General features: G+C 39.4%; 1 protein-coding gene across 1 annotated transcript; it reads left to right on the top strand.

Moving 5' to 3' along the window:
- The first annotated feature begins 983 nt into the window (after positions 1 to 983).
- LOC128997649 (intraflagellar transport protein 88 homolog) lies at positions 984 to 19,565 on the top strand. Its single transcript, XM_054423287.1, has 38 exons — positions 984 to 1,069; positions 1,924 to 2,112; positions 2,367 to 2,414; positions 3,576 to 3,742; positions 4,141 to 4,336; positions 5,685 to 5,902; positions 6,121 to 6,230; positions 8,506 to 8,627; positions 8,873 to 9,020; positions 9,567 to 9,763; positions 10,554 to 10,740; positions 11,393 to 11,540; positions 12,406 to 12,517; positions 12,820 to 13,054; positions 13,413 to 13,544; positions 14,476 to 14,606; positions 14,772 to 14,880; positions 14,920 to 14,994; positions 15,068 to 15,142; positions 15,216 to 15,346; positions 15,512 to 15,620; positions 15,660 to 15,790; positions 15,956 to 16,064; positions 16,104 to 16,234; positions 16,400 to 16,508; positions 16,548 to 16,622; positions 16,696 to 16,808; positions 16,844 to 16,952; positions 16,992 to 17,122; positions 17,288 to 17,396; positions 17,436 to 17,566; positions 17,732 to 17,840; positions 17,880 to 18,010; positions 18,176 to 18,284; positions 18,324 to 18,454; positions 18,620 to 18,728; positions 18,768 to 18,935; positions 19,403 to 19,565. Exons 2-38 carry the CDS (start codon positions 1,957 to 1,959, stop codon positions 19,522 to 19,524), a joined length of 4,833 nt encoding a protein of 1,610 aa, XP_054279262.1. The 5' UTR covers positions 984 to 1,069; positions 1,924 to 1,956; the 3' UTR covers positions 19,525 to 19,565.
- The last annotated feature ends 833 nt before the right edge of the window (positions 19,566 to 20,398 follow it).

Genomic DNA, 20,398 nt, shown 5'->3' on the forward strand with positions numbered 1-20,398 from the left:
CATCACTCATTATTGGTTCTTCTTATCCACTCGGCAGTAGCATTGACTATACCTACAGTAGGCAGTCGTATCATCGTAGTCTAGTCCCCACCTGTTCAAAACTGTATTCATTGTAGATCTATTCAATTTTACAATTCATAAATCTCCTTTCTAAACTAATAACCTTCGCCTTCAGTCTAAATTCCATTATTCATCTTTTTTATAGGCATAATTCCATATGACTAGGTTACTATATTTATAGTAAAATAACTCGTTCTAATAATCTATATATATAAAAGGCAAAGCCCTCACTGACTGACTCACTCACTCACTCACTCACTCATCACTAATTCTCCCACTTCCCATTTACCTAGGAGGCTGAGATTTGGTACACTGATTCTTTAGGCATTAAATAGGAAAACTAAATTGTTTTTATTGTGATCGGACTCTCGGGCTCCGCCCCAGTGGCTCTGGAGTCTCCCATGTTAACCTTATGAGTACTCATATTTAAATGGAATTTATGAATCTTAACAGCTGTTTTAATTAAACAAGTTGGTTCTGTTCTATGCACTATTATTTTTTTTTTAATTTATGACAACATCTAATTTGCAACCAAAAGGTGAGTGAGCGTAGCGAACGAACTTCAACCAGGACGTGATTGAGTCATGCGAACTAGCTCACTTATGAAGTAAAACGGGGCAAAGCCCGCGGGTACAGCTAGTTATTTTATATATACCAAACCCTCGTTCTTTAAAAATGCTACTAGCTTACAGGTGTATACAGTGAGAAAACCACTTTGATTTTCAACTCCATAAATTGTTATAGTTAATGCAGAAAGTTAAGGGGTTAATGAGTTTAGTTATCGATCGAATACATGTATTGGTGAAACATAAAAAATCCATAACCAACGCTCGGTTTATTTTATTACTGATCCATGAATGAACTTTATCACTACTCTTTGTCGTCTCCATGGTAACCCTATTCTATTCCAACAAAAACGTCAACATCACATCACAACAAGAACAAACAAAACAAATGGTAACAACAAAACACAATAACAAAGTATGCTTTATTAAAATCTTTTTCTTTAGTGAGTAAACCACTAATTTATTTAGCTTTAAAATGCGTTACAACCTATATAATCTACGTTTAATTAACAATTGTTTTAAATTTAGATAAGTTATACCTTATTGTTATTGGTTTTATGTTAAATACACTTTTATTCTGTTGGTGGGTAACATTAGTTAGGCCTATGAATTTATATTTTTGTGGTAACTTGTGATTATGTAATTATTCTGCAGTATCAGCGATTAGGTTCATAGTGAAATCCATGTAAATTTAGTCCTTCCACTAAGTTATGTGTTGCCCTTTGCAACTAGACCTAAGCTGCACTTTTTTGCGAGGGCCCAATGGGCTGCACTTTACTTTAGGTCCTACACTCATTCGAATGAAAATATCTATTATTCGATTGTTTCATTCGATATATCGTTTGATTAGTTAAGTTAGCTTAACCTTACCTAACTAACCAAACAATAGGCCTATATTGAATGAAACAATCGATGTATCGATCGATATTTTCATTCGAATGAGTGTAGGACTTAAAGTAATGTGCATCCCAATGTTTCTTTAAATGTTTTAAATCTACAGTATATCAGGCTGTATATTAAATAACATTTTTGATGGTCCAGTGTTTTATTAAAACGGGTAAGACATCCGTATCTGTTGGCACAAACAACCGAATGAAAATATTGATTAATCGATTGTTTTATTCAAATATCGTTTGGTTAGTTATAGGTTAGGTTAATTTTACCTAACTAACCAAACGATATATCGATTGATATCTTCATTCGGTTGTTTGTGCCAACAGATAGGCCTAGCCTAAGTTACGGAAGTCTACCTATTAAAACTAACTGATACTGTATCAGTTATCTTGTTGCAATTTAGGCTGTGTACAGTTTGAGAAAACTGTGATTCACAATGGAAACAATACGATTTGTCCCGGATGATGAAGAAGAAGATCTTTATTCTGGTTTCAATGATTTCCCATCTCCTCTGTTCAACACAAAAGATTTAGACCAGGACGAGTATGTGCAGATTGCCCTTCGCTCTTCATACAGCAAAAGGCCTGGATTGGTAAGTTTTGTATTTAATAGTGTGATGTTTTCCTGAATCATTGTAGATGATAATCAGTAATGTTTACCAACAATGAATTAATTTTAATCAGCCATTTAAGTTATTTATTATATTTCATCATTGAATATTCGAGTTGTGCAAAATTAAAATTAGGAACATTGTTTACTGGTCATGAGAATTCAACACAAATAGGCATATACAAATAAAATTAAATTGTGTGTTGGATTCTTATTAAACATATTTTGTGTTTTCAGTTAACATCAAAACCTGGAACAGCTATGCGATTTGGAACATCTTCTGGGGTAAGATATAAGGGCTAATACCTGAAGATTTATTTTAGATCAACCACTTTTCAAATAGATAATGTAAGCTATTACCTTAGCAATCCTTATTATGGTTGTCCGATATTAATTTCGAACCCGTAGGTCCATCTTCAGTCGGAAGTTTAGGTAGACCAAATGCTTATTATAAAATCCACCCGATGGGCTTCGTAGAAATGTTGACATTTAACACGAACACGATACACGGAGTTCTGCCGGCAGCGTGTTCCCTGACTGAATTGAGGTTATCCCACTGTTTTATAAAACCATGGTTTTTATCCCTAAACTCCGTATATTATTTTTGTCAATTGTAATGTGTATCGTGTTCGTGTTAAATGTCAACATTTCTACGAAGCCCATCGGGTGGATTTTATAATAAGCATTTGGTCTCTACCTAAACATCCGACTGAAGATGGACCTACGGGTTCGAAATTAATATCGGACAACCATAATAAGGATTGCTAAGGTAAGAGCTTACATTATCTATTAGATTATATAAGCAATCCAGAGGCTGAAAAGATTGACACTTTTCAAACTAGATCATAGTACCTTTACATATCTATTGTGTTTATAGTCAGTTAATTCTTTAGATTCAATCTGCGTTCTGTTTCCATCATGCTTCTATCAAGTATTTTGTAGCCTATATTTTTCTTAGGGTTCAACATATTTAGTCCAAACCTTTGTTTCTAATATTTACAATACTTGTGATTGAAGCAAAGATAAATACATATTCAGATGGTATTAGGCTACAATCACTTTGTTTTATTTCATAAGCCAATATAGTTTTTAGTTGGACGAGACAAAATATTTAAAGATAATGCCTTTAGTGCTGATAAGTAATTCTTTGGTTAGAGTGACTAAAGATTAGAGGCTTTGTACTAAAAAAACTGCTGGGTCAACCAGAAAAATAAATTAAACCACACTAAAGGAAACTTTAATTAATTTTTTTTAATGTTCAACATAACCAACCAGACCACTGGAAGAGAAAACTGCCCAGACTGATCAAGAAGCAGCTGACAACGACTTCTGGACCAAGCCTTCTACTCACAGGACGAGCTACTGTCAACAACAAATGTGACTTAATTTATTCTACCTGGCCCTGAATGTACTGTAGGAGTATTTTAATACAGGATTTGTCTACAGTACAGGGAGGGCTCAGTCCGGGTGATGACGGGTCAGGACCCAGTGACCCGGCCAATGACTGCTGTTAGAGGCGCCGGGTACACATCCGCGGGACGTGCTGGGTCTGTGTTTGACCCACTGAACCAAGCGTCGGCCCCACCACTGGTACACGCCAAGGCGGAGGAAAAGTGAGTACATGTCCTGCATTTAAAATCTGTTGTGTTAGATTTTTAAACATATTTTGTTTTTTTTGCTATTATATATATAAGTATGCCGAGGTCTTGCTGCTTGTAACTTGGTTAAGGAAAATTTATGTTTTACCTTTGATTGGTTGAACATGATATTCCATCACCTTATAAGCTGTCAACAGTTTTAGAAGCAAAACGGACTTAGTTGTATTGAGTCTTTGACAGAGTGCGGTGATGTAAAATACTGATTTGTCAAATACGTAAACCTTATTTTTACCAAGTCAATTTGATGGGATGACTTATTGTAAGCAGGCATCTTTGATGACATATCAACTGTTTCAGTAACATCATCTATGGTGGAAAATAACATTTTGAGTAAAATTTATCTTGATTTTTAGACCTGAAGACAAAATAAAGAAGCTAGAACGTAGAATCACCGAGTTGATTGATGAGTCGTGTTTGGCTGCCAGCAAACAGCAACTGCGACAAGCCTTGGACAAGGCGAAGGAAGCCTCGACTAAGGAGCGGAACTTGATCCGACTGCAGGAGCAAGCTGGACTCTCTGATACTCACAATCTGGACCTTACGTTCTCTGTAGGTGTGCACTTTAGACAAATAGAATAAACCAATAAGTTTAAGATACGCAGGTTTATGAGGATTTAACTATTGATGCGTTTTGAAGACAACGGCATCATTGGTTTTTGGTAAAAGTACTGAGAAAAGAGGGATTTACGTTAAAATTCATTGGTCCCAAAAGGGTACGGGCCTATTGGCAGCATGACCTGAGGATGGCTACACGTTAGTATACGTAAATCCATGCCTGGGTGCCAAGTTTCTTTTATTGTTTGTTTGATTAAATGGAATGGACATGCGTCTTAAACTAGGCCTATATGCAAAATAGCAAAATCACCGAAAAATTGGAAAAGCGTGACAGGGATCATGGAGCAGCATTTGGTGATTGACTACAGCGACACAATATTGTAACATTTTCCGTGATTGCAGCACATTCTGTTGTAATCTCCTGTGGCCAATGCAATTTTGTTCATCCTCTACAATCATATACTAACCTCATAATTATTTCTTACGGTTGTATGATTTTTTTATTTGAAGAGAAAAGAGTGATGGAGCCAAATGGAGTGCCAGTGATAAATACACAGCCAGACGACATAGCTATAGGCTGTGTTTATTTTAGCGTTAAAATTTCTTAGACCTATTCAGGATCTACATACAATTTACATACTTTTATTCTAGGTCTTTAAAATTTAAGTACAATTTCCAGTTTCTTGGTTGGATGGACTCCCTAGATATGTTTATAATATTTATAGCTTAAAACTATACTTGCAAACACTATACCGGTAACCTTTTTTTGTAGAATGAATTTTTTTACAGAATAAAAATCCTGGCCTTTCCATGAAACAAACTGTACTAATCTGTTATCTGGTTATCTCTAAATCATAAAGTTCTTTGTTTTGGATTTTCTTTCAAAACTGCCAACATTTTCTGTTGGTAAAACTAATCCCAATCCTTGCAGAAAAATTTTAATTAAGGCTATATTTCTTGAACAGCCTGCTTCTTATTCTTAATTTGCAAATAAATAGGCCTACACTCATAAATCATAATACGGAAACATCCCGTTGTATAACAAACTTGTTTTATCAACATGAATATAAATATATAAAATATGGCCAGAAATGCAACTTACTTATAGGTACATGAAGAATGATTATCTTTCCATTTGCCATTTAGTTAGATCAACACCTAATATATCGGTACCTAGAAATCCTTTTTGGCCAGTAAACATTGACCTAAGTTACCAATACATCTACCACAGAAGCTGTAAATACAGTCAATCTAAAATAAATATTCATCTGTGCCGCAAGTTTTCAGTTTTCTATTTCAAATGTAAAAAGCCTGAATTTACCTTGTATCAATGTAATTACAGGTACTGTTTAACTTGGCGAGTCAGTACGCGGCCAACGAGATGTATTCCGAGGCCATCAACACTTATCTGGTGATAACAAAGAACAGGATGTTCCACAATTCCAACAAACTCAAGGTGAACATCGGAAACATCTACGTCAAGTTGGGCCAGTATCCGAAGGCCATCAAGATGTATCGGATGGCTTTGGACCAAGTGCCAAACACACATAAGGACTTGAGGTAAATGATAACTTGATATCATGCGAGTTTGTTAACAAACACCCCCCCTCTACTTCACACTTATTTTTTTTAACTTTCATCCTTAATATTTGTTTTACATTGATTTTTAAGTTTTGAATATACATTTCCTCAACCTCTAGCATACCAAGTTTGTTGCAATTGCATTGCAAATTTTCCAATTTTTTAGTATATCCCCAATTAGTTTTTTGTTCTTGCAGGATCAAGATAATGCACAATATAGGTATTCTGTTTGTCAAGATGGGCCAATTTAGCGACGCCTGCACCAGCTTTGAGTACATCATGCAGGAGAAACCAGACTTCAAGGCAGGTCAGTACCTACTGCTCTCGCACATAGTGGTAAGGTACAGAGGAAACTTACTTATGGGAAGACTGCGCTTTCATCTGTAGTTTGTTGTGCCGGAAATACTTGTGACGAGCATGGAAGAGCCTAAGCGGCGAGCACTGTAGAAAAATTCCAATCGCAAAGGGCGCAAGGCCCTCCACCGTCATCGTTTTAGTGCGTAAGGGCAAGGGGGCGATGTTGGACTTTGCCCTAGACCCCAGCGACGAGTGCTAGACACCACTTAAGTCTACCATTGAATGTTGAATGTGCTACAATTTTTCCTCTGCACCTTACTTCTCTGCGGTTCTCATTAGTTTTGACAAAACAAAAACTGGTTTTGATAAAAACTTAACGTTTATAGTGGAAATGGGCGGTTATTGGCATAGTCATAAGGGCAAAATGTAATAAAAAATAATCTATATATCTAATTCCGTAAGCCCAAAATTTTACAATGAAATTGTGAGCGAACTGGAGGCCGTAGAAAGCTGGGAGGGGTCTCATTTTAAAGGTCTGGGCATGAAGTTTTGGGGAAAAATACTCATTTTTCTTACTTATGCACCAAAAGGTTATTACAGGATAAAATAAATCACATTTAAATAGCATGGGAATCCAGGTCATGTCCGATTTGTTTACTTTAAAACATGTGGTTTAGATTTATTTAAAGCATATGGTAATATCATTGACTATTGGCTACAAAAGTTGTATTAATAGTGTTAAAGGTAGTATGTAATATATGTATTGTATGTAACTATAGTGCATTTGAAAGTAAACATACGTGCAAATGAAAATGAAACAGCATTTTGTGATTGGCTTCTACGCTTATATTAGGTAATGGAATCTTAGAGAGCAATAGGGCAACACCGGCAATTGACATTCCAGATAACTTTGTTCTCTCTGATTGTGCAATTGTTTATGGCAACTCAATAAATCCAGAAAATATTCAAAACTACTCCAATCAAATAATTGTATGTCCTTTAAATGACCATTGTGATAATTTAAATGAAGAAGTATTAAAAATCTACTACAGTAATTATGAAGTAGTTTCAGAAGACCCTACAGAGAGGTTGAATATACCAATTGAGTTTATAAATTCAATTACACCATCTGGAATGCCACTACACAAATTAGTTTTAAAAGTTGGTTCAATAGTGATGCTCATAAGAAATAGGGTCTGGATTAGTTAATGGAGTACGATTGGTTGTGTTGGGTATGTCTGAAAAAAGTGTAAAGTTAGTAGTAATTACTGGAGTAGGGAAAGGGAACATATTTTTCATGCCAAAAATAAAACTAATATCTACAGATCCTAATATGCCCTTTAAATTTACAAAGGATTCAATTCCCATTGCGATTATCTTTCACCATTACTATAAATAAAGCGCAAGGCCAAACCTTCCCAAAAGTTGGAATTTATTTGAAAAAAAAAACAGTGTTTACCCATGGTCAACTTTATGTTGCTTTTAGCCGGGTAAAGCGGCCAGATGACGTTAAAATAGAAATAGAAACAAATAAAGACCAAGGAATGGACCAAAATGGATACTACACAACAAATGTTGTTTTCAGAGAGATTTTGTTACAGATTTAGTATTTTACAATTTGGAAGATGACATTATCTCTATGTGTTGTGTTTTTCTAAGTGAATTTGTCTATATTTAAAAAAAATGTATATATATTTAATTAATAGTGAAGATTATTGAAAATGTTCTTTTGCTGTATTATGATTAGAAAATTTATGTTACAAACCCACCACATGAAGAGTCCTTTTGAATTTTTATCCTAAACAGAGCAGACATAAAAATGAATTATGCAGGTATGTGATAACTGTTATACATTATTATAATATACAAAAAATTTAAACGATAATTCAAGGTAGGGTACGGTAACCCATGAGACAAATAATTTGTACAAAATAATTATTAGAATATATTACATATACTGTATATAGGGGCTATTGCCCCTACAAGCCACTAGTATATTAGTAATATTATATCACGTTTTGGGATGGTTACTTACTGTACATTCTTCCAAATAACTTCAATACTAATATGCATTCAATTTCATAAGTTATTTATTGTTGGAATATTTATTTGTATTTTTTATGACTGTACTAATCTAAGAAAGTATTGCTTTTGAAGTCCTGTTTCATCATGCTCTTATGTACTTAACAATTAGATGTAGGCTAATATAATTATCTTTAACTCTAAACTCTACATCATGACAACATTAAATTAAATTTCACTCTACCATCCGAGTCTGCTTGCAGGGCTCCACGCTATAGTCTGCTATTACGCACTTGATGACAAGGACAGGATGAAGCAAGGGTTTCAGATGCTACTGGAGGTGGTGTTGGACATTGACGATGACGAAAAGTACATACCAACATCGGTGAGTGTTCACATCAGTCATAACTAAACTGCAATAATTTGTTTAAATACAGCAAAGTGATTTGGTTTTGGCAAATGTTCAATTACTAAAGAGGAGTTTAAAACACTCATAAACTAGCAGTGTATACTCACTAGGCATTTGATATCTGTCAGCGAACTAGGCCATAAAATTATCCTGGTATGCATCTCCACTGCCAAACAAAATTTGTTTGTTGTTTGTGTTTTCATTTTCATTTCTTCTTTCAGGATGATCCTGCCTCCAACTTAGTACTGGAGGCTATCAGGACAGATAGTTTGCATGCTTTGGAAAAACAGATGAAGAGGGAAGCGGAGAGAAGTATTCTGACGGCAGCAAAGCTCATAGCTCCAGTCATCGAGGACAATTTCACTGCAGGTAAGTCTCTTGCAATGGAATCATTTGTTTTGTGCTGTTACTGTTGTATGTATTCAGTTTTCATCATGAGATGCTGTTAAGAGTCATCAGTAGGAGAAATATGGCCCAGTCTGCTTTTTCATCTTCTAGGAACTCGCTGAACGAAATCGGCTTACATTTCGATTGCTTCCTAACTCAGATGACGTTAACCTGTTTTTGTATACATTTTTAAGAGCATGAAATTTCTACGAACATTGTTCATAACATAATGGCTGTAACAAAAAAAGTTGTTACTAGCAATGGTCTCTTATTAACTAGCACCCAAATAACACTAGGCCTAATGTTTATCATGAATTCCAATGTTCAGTACAATTTTCAGTAGTACTGTAAGTTTTATAAATACACCCAATTCTTACTCCTGTTGGCACCTAGCTGTAACAGTAACTTCTAGGTCTCAACGCCGCCACAGATTTTTAATGCATTATCTGGTTTTTAGGTTGGTCCATTGTAACAGACAACTATGTTAAAATTACAATCTATTTAAAAAAATCCATCTTCTTTTTCCAGGATACAACTGGTGTGTGGAGGCTATCAACAGCTCCATCTACGCTCCTCTGGCCGGAGACTTGGAGATCAACAAGGCAGTGATGTTCCTGAAACAGAAGGACATTGCACAGGCGATGGACACTCTCAAGACCTTCCAGCGCAAGGAGAGCAAAGTAGCGAGCACCGCTGCCTCCAACATGGCATTTGTTCATTTCTTGGTAAGCCATTGCCAGAATTTACATCAACTAGATTTCGGTGGAAATTACTAGCCAATGCCTTTTAAAGGTTTTATAACCTCCAGAAATTTCATCACATTCAACACATTCAATGGCACAACTATTTACTCAAATACTGCAGTATCTTTAGCATCACCGAGATAGCTCACTAAGGTAAAATCAGTTTTACCTTTGACCATTGATAATACTGGACATTCCATCCCTGTATTAAAAATTACGTCAGTTTTGCAATCATCATGGTAGAATTAACTGACCAACCGATTGCGCTGATGTAAATGACTGAATAAGCTGACCTTTTAACCAAGTCAAACTGATAGAACAACTTATTGTAAGCTATATAATCTTTTAGTTCACCTCAACCGTCTCAGAAACAAAAAATAAGGTAGAAAATATTGGACGAGTTGTTGTTTATGATTAGTCAGTTTTATTTGGTTTAATGAGGTTTTTAAATGACGGAAATAACAAGGCACAAATTGACAACAAAACACCACCCCTAATGTTTACCGGACGGAACCAACTATAAAATTATCCTCACCTGATCCTGATAAGGATGACAAATCTACTAAGGAAGTCTGTTTTATCTATGGTTTGGTTTTACCCTCCCAAATTTTCAAAATTTTAAAATAGGCGCCCGAAACAGATGGTGGATAGGCAAACAAAAGAAAGGGTAGAATTGTTATGAAGACATTGTTGTAAAGTATGACTATGCGTTGTGACAAAAACATCATTAGAGTTGTTGCATATTGAGGTTCATATTATTGTTTCTCCGTAGCAAGGAGATCTAGAGCAGGCAGAGAAGTGTGGGGAGATGGCCAAGGAAGTGGACGGCTACAATGCAGCGGCTTATGTCAACCTGGGCAACTGTAGTCTAGCCAAGGGTGACCAGCAGAAGGCTAAACAGCTCTACACTCTGGCGCTGGACAATGACACTTCCTGTACTGAGGCTCTGTACAACCTGGGTATGTATGACTGTCATCTCATTCAACACACATTGTTTGTTAATGCGTATTCGCTTTAAAATGCACCCGAGTGTGTCAACGATGTAAAAATCCAATCTAAGCTGTATGCCATGATTTGCTGGTTTTAGTTTTTCTGAGCTTGTAGGCACTAGCCATTATCTACTCTGTTCTGGTTGTTTTTACCATCACTATTGTTGACGTCCCTGAATTATATTCTAAAATTTTATACTGAAGCTAAAATCCTATGTCTAACTAAGGGAGATCATTAGAGAGCTATACCATTCTGGAGCTGTAGTAAAAATAGTAGTTTTTATATAAGCTTTTAATTTTTTTCCTACGTCATTGGCATTTTTATGTTTTTTGTAAGGGAAAAGTCTATGGTCTTGTTACCATCCAACATCAACCTTTTTTTAAACAACATCGTTAATTGAGAGCCCAGTGATAAGTTGCATCTGACTCCAGAATTAGCCCTGGTTGGTATCGAACCAGCGACCTTATGATTTGAAGTGTGCACTTTAACCACGATTTATTTACAAATGACCTGTGCTTAATCAACTTCTTGAACCAAGTAGGTGTTATTTTAACTTTCATTGAAAGCCCTTCACAAACTTTTAACCTGATATTTTTGACTAAAGTTTGCATCTGATTGAAGGTCTGGTGAACAAGCAGATGGGTTTGTTTGAAGACTCTCTAGACTGTTTTCTCAAGCTGCACGCAATAGTGAACCATCACCCGCAAGTCCTGCACCAGCTCGCGCATCTGCATGAGCTGGTGGGAGACGTGGACCAATCTGTCGAGTGGTAGGTCGATTTAGCTTCATATACACATACTCAATTTACTTAACCAGTTAACAATTGGATGATCAGCATTTTTCTAGTCAACTACGGCCACGTTGCATGTACCTAACCTATATCTTTGTTTATTACAATGAAATTTAACTTTCAATTGATAACATTGACCGTTTTGTTACTGATTAATAAACAATGTTCGAGTTCATGATTTGATTGTTACCTATGTTATCACTACTGGTTGTAACTGACTATGTTAGGCTGTAGTTACAGTTTGGTTTTAGCCTTGATTCCATTTATGTCTTAATTGCAGGTCTTTAAGGGTTATACTAGATTCGTAGATTTTAGTTTTAAATTCTCTAAGGATATCCAATTTGAAATTAACATCATATTTTAAATCCATTTTAATTAACCCAATCATCAATTCATATAGACCATTTATTTATTCATGATTGTCACTTTAGAAAAAATAAAAATTCAGTCTCTTTTAGCCTTTCTTATTGATGACTATCTCTCCGATACTTTTGTCGAGCTTGTGATCATGTTGTTCATAATCTAGTCTTTGTTTATAAGTTTTTTACTTCTCACCTATTTCACCAGCTATGCTGGGACCAAAAGAAGTTTTGAATTTTTAATAAAGAGTTTGCGTTTAAGCTTGAGCCAAAAGTTGCAGGTTTGTAACAACCGGATATAATAATTCAATGAGAAAATAACTAGAAATCACTTAAAGATTTATGTTTAGAAACACAGTTGCCTCTTAGTTTTTGTCCACTTTGAAACGTATGTTTCTTTGTATACAATGAACAATTTCACCATGAGAACAAGTTAGTTCTGGGACACCCTGTATACACTATACACAGTATGGTATGCTTTACAGGTTTCTTCAGTTGCTAGGGATCATACCGACGGATGCTGGTGTGCTTCATAAGCTGGGAGAAATATTTGATGGTGAAAACGACAAACAGCAAGCCTATCACTACCACTTTGAGGTTTGTGGTACTTTGTAAGAGTATTAAGAATTAAAGAAAAATTCCTTCTAAATTTTTCTTAAATTTATACTAATCACCCCCACCCTCTCCATCATGTTCTATTCACTGTGATTTATGTACCATTAAGCTCTCATCAGCGAAGATTTTCTTAAATTTGTCTATGCTTTAGTAAAAAAATCATATTTTTTCTGAACTCTGTTTCAAATATGGGAGTTTTCGGATTTCTCTTGTATTATTAATATATTAATAATTTATTATAAGCCAGTTAAATGTGTTTTAATAGTTACGATAACAATTTGCAGTCATTCCGCTACTTCCCATCCAACTTTGCCGTTCTTGACTGGCTCGGAGCTTATTTTGTCTCGATGCAAGTCGCGGAGAAAGCAGTAGCCTACTATGAGAAAGCCGCCTTGATGCAACCCAACGAGCCGAAATGGAGGCTTCTGATTGGCTCGTGCCACCGTCGCAGCGGCAATTATCAGCTGGCACTCCGGACCTACAAGGACATACTGCATGAGTTTCCTGAGAATATTGAATGTGAGTAAAAATGTGGAGTGATATGTTGTAACTTTTAACTTAAATATTGTAAATCAGTATTTTTGTAATTTAATAATATTGTTTTAAACAATCATTAATATTTTTCTGGTCATATGACATTGTTATTCTTGAATTATATACTTTGTCAGTTAAGAAGTAATCTTTGAAAGCTGTTATTCATTATGCCTTGAGACCAAGTTTTGGAACATATTAAACTATGCAATACCAATTTAAATCTTGTACTGTGTAATTTAGTATGGTGACTTAAGTTATTCTGAAAACCTAGCGTAGGCCTACCATAGAAACGCTTAGTAAAGACATCCTTATTTATTTATTTAAACCTATTGAATGTTTCCAGGTTTGAAGTTTCTGGTCAGAATGTGCAGTGACATGGGCCTGCCTGAAGCTGCTACTTATGCGATGCAACTGAAAAAGGCAGAAAAAGCCAAAGAGCTTAGAGAAAGAATCGGAAGCAGCCAATCTGGAACTGGTTAGTAAAACTTTTGTACATACGTTAACTCTTCCAAAAAGTACTGTTACAAAAGTTACACTGACAGTTAGTTAAATGAAAATTAATTATAGGCCTACTTATGAATTGAGAGTTTTTGTAAGACTAATCCAGTCACGAGTATGAATTAGGAAAATAAAATTCTGTATTATCAACCATTCTAACTTAACTGGAATTTCACTAAAATGTATAAAATCCTGAGATTTACCATTGGTCTTAGATACCCTTGTTCTACACTATGAACTTGCAAAGTTTTGAGATGTAGTTTTAAAGGTTTATATCATGACTGAAATGATCATAACCATCCTCTCAGTATCAAGGTGAAATTTTGAAAATCTCCTGCGATCACGGCAAAATCATGTTATTCAAATTTAATACATCATTATTATCTCTGGCTATAGCAGTATAATAATTGTTCACCGCTAGATCACCAATCAAGAAAACTTGATCTCTGTGTCCTGTGATGGTGGAAAGACATCATCATCATCTGATAATTAGACCAATTAGTTAATACCAAGACAAAAATGTGGTTTGGATTCCACTATAAACTGTAGGACCCTAGTTAGCTGTTTGGGCTATTTATTAAATTCTGTGTCTAAGGAATATGTCAGCCTTATATAGTCACTAACAAGACTACACGATCGCATCACTCATCCATCATTCATACTTGGCTTAAAATACCTACTTTGTATGGTCGCTATTTCAATGAAAAGTATTAAAAGTATCCTGCAATTGCAGCCAAATTAAGAGCAAATCCTGCAATCGCAAAGACATCATCATTGTCTCAGTTTGGGGTTTTCTGCCCAAAAACCAGTAAAACTGACCCATCCAAAAAGTCAAGGTTATTATTTTTGCCCTATAACTTGTTTAGAATATACTTTTGTAAATTAAATTTTGTATCCCTTGTGTGTAGGCTCTAGACGTAGCAGTGGCAGGTCGTCCCAAGGTGTTGCCAGTCCTCTCAGTGACTCTACACCTCCCACCAGAGGTAGCCTCACATCAGCCTCTAGACAGGCCAAGCTGTCTGTGCTAGAGTCACTACTTGTAATGTTTGTGTGTAGGCTCTAGACGTAGCAGTGGCAGGTCGTCCCAAGGTGTTGCCAGTCCTCTCAGTGACTCTACACCTCCCACCAGAGGTAGCCTCACCTCAGCCTCTAGACAAGCCAAGCTGTCTGTGCTAGAGTCACTACTTGTAATGTTTGTGTGCAGGCTCTAGACGTAGCAGTGGCAGGTCGTCCCAAGGTGTTGCCAGTCCTCTCAGTGACTCTACACCTCCCACCAGAGGTAGCCTCACCTCAGCCTCTAGACAAGCCAAGCTGTCTGTGCTAGAGTCACTACTTGTAATGTTTGTGTGTAGGCTCTAGACGTAGCAGTGGCAGGTCGTCCCAAGGTGTTGCCAGTCCTCTCAGTGACTCTACACCTCCCACCAGAGGTAGCCTCACCTCAGCCTCTAGGCAAGCCAAGCTGTCTGTGCTAGAGTTACTACTTGTAATGTTTGTGTGTAGGCTCTAGACGTAGCAGTGGCAGGTCGTCCCAAGGTGTTGCTAGTCCTCTCAGTGACTCTACACCTCCCACCAGAGGTAGCCTCACATCAGCCTCTAGACAGGCCAAGCTGTCTGTGCTAGAGTCACTACTTGTAATGTTTGTGTGTAGGCTCTAGACGTAGCAGTGGCAGGTCGTCCCAAGGTGTTGCCAGTCCTCTCAGTGACTCTACACCTCCCACCAGAGGTAGCCTCACCTCAGCCTCTAGACAAGCCAAGCTGTCTGTGCTAGAGTCACTACTTGTAATGTTTGTGTGTAGGCTCTAGACGTAGCAGTGGCAGGTCGTCCCAAGGTGTTGCCAGTCCTCTCAGTGACTCTACACCTCCCACCAGAGGTAGCCTCACCTCAGCCTCTAGACAAGCCAAGCTGTCTGTGCTAGAGTCACTACTTGTAATGTTTGTGTGCAGGCTCTAGACGTAGCAGTGGCAGGTCGTCCCAAGGTGTTGCTAGTCCTCTCAGTGACTCTACACCTCCCACCAGAGGTAGCCTCACCTCAGCCTCTAGACAAGCCAAGCTGTCTGTGCTAGAGTCACTACTTGTAATGTTTGTGTGCAGGCTCTAGACGTAGCAGTGGCAGGTCGTCCCAAGGTGTTGCCAGTCCTCTCAGTGACTCTACACCTCCCACCAGAGGTAGCCTCACCTCAGCCTCTAGACAAGCCAAGCTGTCTGTGCTAGAGTCACTACTTGTAATGTTTGTGTGTAGGCTCTAGACGTAGCAGTGGCAGGTCGTCCCAAGGTGTTGCCAGTCCTCTCAGTGACTCTACACCTCCCACCAGAGGTAGCCTCACCTCAGCCTCTAGGCAAGCCAAGCTGTCTGTGCTAGAGTTACTACTTGTAATGTTTGTGTGTAGGCTCTAGACGTAGCAGTGGCAGGTCGTCCCAAGGTGTTGCTAGTCCTCTCAGTGACTCTACACCTCCCAACAGAGGTAGCCTCACCTCAGCCTCTAGACAAGCCAAGCTGTCAGTGCTAGAGTCACTACTTGTAATGTTTGTGTGTAGGCTCTAGACGTAGCAGTGGCAGGTCGTCCCAAGGTGTTGCTAGTCCTCTCAGTGACTCTACACCTCCCACCAGAGGTAGCCTCACCTCAGCCTCTAGACAAGCCAAGCTGTCTGTGCTAGAGTCACTACTTGTAATGTTTGTGTGTAGGCTCTAGACGTAGCAGTGGCAGGTCGTCCCAAGGTGTTGCCAGTCCTCTCAGTGACTCTACGCCTCCCACCAGAGGTAGCCTCACCTCAGCCTCTAGACAAGCCAAGCTGTCAGTGCTAGAGTCACTACTTGTAATGTTTGTGTGTAGGCTCTAGACGTAGCAGTGGCAGGTCGTCCCAAGGTGTTGCCAGTCCTCTCAGTGACTCTACGCCTCCCACCAGAGGTAGCCTCACCTCAACCTCTAGACAAGCCAAGCTGTCAGTGCTAGAGTCACTACTTGTAATGTTTGTGTGTAGGCTCTAGACGTAGCAGTGGCAGGTCGTCCCAAGGTGTTGCCAGTCCTCTCAGTGACTCTACGCCTCCCACCAGAGGTAGCCTCACCTCAACCTCTAGACAAGCCAAGCTGTCTGTGCTAGAGTTACTACTTGTAATGTTTGTGTGTAGGCTCTAGACGTAGCAGTGGCAGGTCGTCCCAAGGTGTTGCTAGTCCTCTCAGTGACTCTACACCTCCCACCAGAGGTAGCCTCACATCAGCCTCTAGACAGGCCAAGCTGTCTGTGCTAGAGTCACTACTTGTAATGTTTGTGTGTAGGCTCTAGACGTAGCAGTGGCAGGTCGTCCCAAGGTGTTGCCAGTCCTCTCAGTGACTCTACGCCTCCCACCAGAGGTAGCCTCACCTCAGCCTCTAGACAAGCCAAGCTGTCAGTGCTAGAGTCACTACTTGTAATGTTTGTGTGTAGGCTCTAGACGTAGCAGTGGCAGGTCGTCCCAAGGTGTTGCCAGTCCTCTCAGTGACTCTACGCCTCCCACCAGAGGTAGCCTCACCTCAGCCTCTAGACAAGCCAAGCTGTCAGTGCTAGAGTCACTACTTGTAATGTTTGTGTGTAGGCTCTAGACGTAGCAGTGGCAGGTCGTCCCAAGGTGTTGCCAGTCCTCTCAGTGACTCTACGCCTCCCACCAGAGGTAGCCTCACCTCAACCTCTAGACAAGCCAAGCTGTCAGTGCTAGAGTCACTACTTGTAATGTTTGTGTGTAGGCTCTAGACGTAGCAGTGGCAGGTCGTCCCAAGGTGTTGCCAGTCCTCTCAGTGACTCTACGCCTCCCACCAGAGGTAGCCTCACCTCAGCCTCTAGACAAGCCAAGCTGTCAGTGCTAGAGTCACTACTTGTAATGTTTGTGTGTAGGCTCTAGACGTAGCAGTGGCAGGTCGTCCCAAGGTGTTGCCAGTCCTCTCAGTGACTCTACGCCTCCCACCAGAGGTAGCCTCACCTCAGCCTCTAGACAAGCCAAGCTGTCAGTGCTAGAGTCACTACTTGTAATGTTTGTGTGTAGGCTCTAGACGTAGCAGTGGCAGGTCGTCCCAAGGTGTTGCCAGTCCTCTCAGTGACTCTACGCCTCCCACCAGAGGTAGCCTCACCTCAACCTCTAGACAAGCCAAGCTGTCTGTGCTAGAGTCACTACTTGTAATGTTTGTGTGTAGGCTCTAGACGTAGCAGTGGCAGGTCGTCCCAAGGTGTTGCCAGTCCTCTCAGTGACTCTACGCCTCCCACCAGAGGTAGCCTCACCTCAACCTCTAGACAAGCCAAGCTGTCAGTGCTAGAGTCACTACTTGTAATGTTTGTGTGTAGGCTCTAGACGTAGCAGTGGCAGGTCGTCCCAAGGTGTTGCCAGTCCTCTCAGTGACTCTACGCCTCCCACCAGAGGTAGCCTCACCTCAACCTCTAGACAAGCCAAGCTGTCTGTGCTAGAGTCACTACTTGTAATGTTTGTGTGTAGGCTCTAGACGTAGCAGTGGCAGGTCGTCCCAAGGTGTTGCCAGTCCTCTCAGTGACTCTACCCCTCCCACCAGAGGTAGTCTCACCTCAGCCTCTAGACAAGCCAAGCTGTCTGTGCTAGAGTCACTACTTGTAATGTTTGTGTGTAGGCTCTAGACGTAGCAGTGGCAGGTCGTCCCAAGGTGTTGCCAGTCCTCTCAGTGACTCTACACCTCCCACCAGAGGTAGCCTCACCTCAGCCTCTAGACAAGCCAAGCTGTCAGTGCTAGAGTCACTACTTGTAATGTTTGTGTGTAGGCTCTAGACGTAGCAGTGGCAGGTCGTCCCAAGGTGTTGCTAGTCCTCTCAGTGACTCTACACCTCCCAACAGAGGTAGCCTCACCTCAGCCTCTAGGCAAGCCAAGCTGTCAGTGCTAGAGTCACTACTTGTAATGTTTGTGTGTAGGCTCTAGACGTAGCAGTGGCAGGTCGTCCCAAGGTGTTGCCAGTCCTCTCAGTGACTCTACACCTCCCACCAGAGGTAGCCTCACCTCAGCCTCTAGACAAGCCAAGCTGTCAGTGCTAGAGTCACTACTTGTAATGTTTGTGTGTAGGCTCTAGACGTAGCAGTGGCAGGTCGTCCCAAGGTGTTGCCAGTCCTCTCAGTGACTCTACACCTCCCACCAGAGGTAGCCTCACCTCAGCCTCTAGACAAGCCAAGCTGTCAGTGCTAGAGTCACTACTTGTAATGTTTGTGTGTAGGCTCTAGACGTAGCAGTGGCAGGTCGTCCCAAGGTGTTGCCAGTCCTCTCAGTGACTCTACACCTCCCACCAGAGGTAGCCTCACCTCAGCCTCTAGACAAGCCAAGCTGTCTGTGCTAGAGTCAGGCGCAGAACCTAGCTTCGGCCGCAGTCAGTTCCAGAACATTGGTGAATATAGGCCTACATTTAAGTTTACATTTCACTATGATACCTTACACACTGGGTGTTTACCAGATTTTTTAAACATTGTTTTTAGTTCCTACCCGAAGCCAACCTTTACCTATTTTTTTTTTGTTTTTAAGTTATTTTACGACAGTTACACCAAACCAAACTAAGAAGAATCAGTCCAGGAAATAAAATCTTTTAAGCGACGCATGCCACTTTCTTCATAATTTACAAGTATTTCCAAGGAATAGCTTTGGGATATTAACTTAAAAACCAAAAACACTTGGAAGTTTTGTACAAGAATAATCTAATAGCTGCTGAGTTAGTTGAAATTGTTCAACAGCTACTAATTGTAGGCTACTATGAGACTGAATGTCAACCAACCCGTACATATTTAAATCAACTAGCTCTTTAAATTAGAGTGCATTTCCTTTTTTCTGGTCATATGCAAACATGTTGTAATTGTTTAGATGCGAGCTACTCAGATCCGCTCGGTCCTCAAGAGCGACCTCGGACTGCGGCCCGGAGCAGGAGCCAGGTTGACGATGAGTTCGGAGATGAAGACCTTGCAGAGTTTTTGTTACCAGAGTAGCTTTTAAGTTGCGTAGTCTTAGAAAATAAAAATACCAAAGATGTGACAAAAAAGTTTTCTTCAAGATTATGAACCTTTTTCTAGGTTACCAGACAAATTTCAATCAGACTCTGATAAATAGTAGGATAGTTTAGGAGAAAAAGGTTCCTAGTAATGTCGAATGTAGAGAAAATTTAAAGGAATTGTTGAGACTGCAGGGATTTACAGAAACCCCTAACCATTCTGCATGAAATAAAAAACATAATCAAAAACATTGAACCGATAAGTTACTACATCTAAAACCCTAACTATACAGCTGTGCAGCAACGGCATGTAAAGGTGGTAATGAAACAAAGCCATCACCTATGAGCGTTGCATAGTTGGTGTGATAGTTGTCTGCTTTTCATCAGGATGTAAATTAAAACAAACTGGTATGGTACAACCACAGTAAATACACAGGTTTTGGTCATGGAAAAAGGTATGGTGGTTATAGGTACATAAGCTTGTCGGGCAAAGTATTCTTGTGATACTTGTAAGAACCTTGAGTAATGAGAGTGGTGAGATAGCTCTGTTTGAGACAGGCTAAGTTACATCACACACAGATACTGTGGTCTGAATATGATCCAAAACGAAAAAAAAAAACAGCTGCTATGTGAGAGTATGAACCTCATTCAGGGCCACTGGTGTCGGTGTTTTTTCCCGAACATGTGAGTCTTTTGGCGCAGCTCAATATACAACTCCCCGCTACTTTACATATAACTTCTTATTAAAAAAGTGAATACATCAACAAATGTACAATTTTAAATGAATAAATTTAATTAGAGGAAATAACAAATATATAGGCCTAAATTGATCTACGTTGTGGAATGAAGCAATCAAACCCTTTCTGCGTTCC

Source organism: Macrosteles quadrilineatus, unplaced genomic scaffold (assembly GCF_028750875.1).
Source record: "Macrosteles quadrilineatus isolate MER2022 unplaced genomic scaffold, UCM_ALF_1.0 Scaffold_6__1_contigs__length_79288215, whole genome shotgun sequence".
Taxonomy (NCBI): domain Eukaryota; kingdom Metazoa; phylum Arthropoda; class Insecta; order Hemiptera; family Cicadellidae; genus Macrosteles; species Macrosteles quadrilineatus.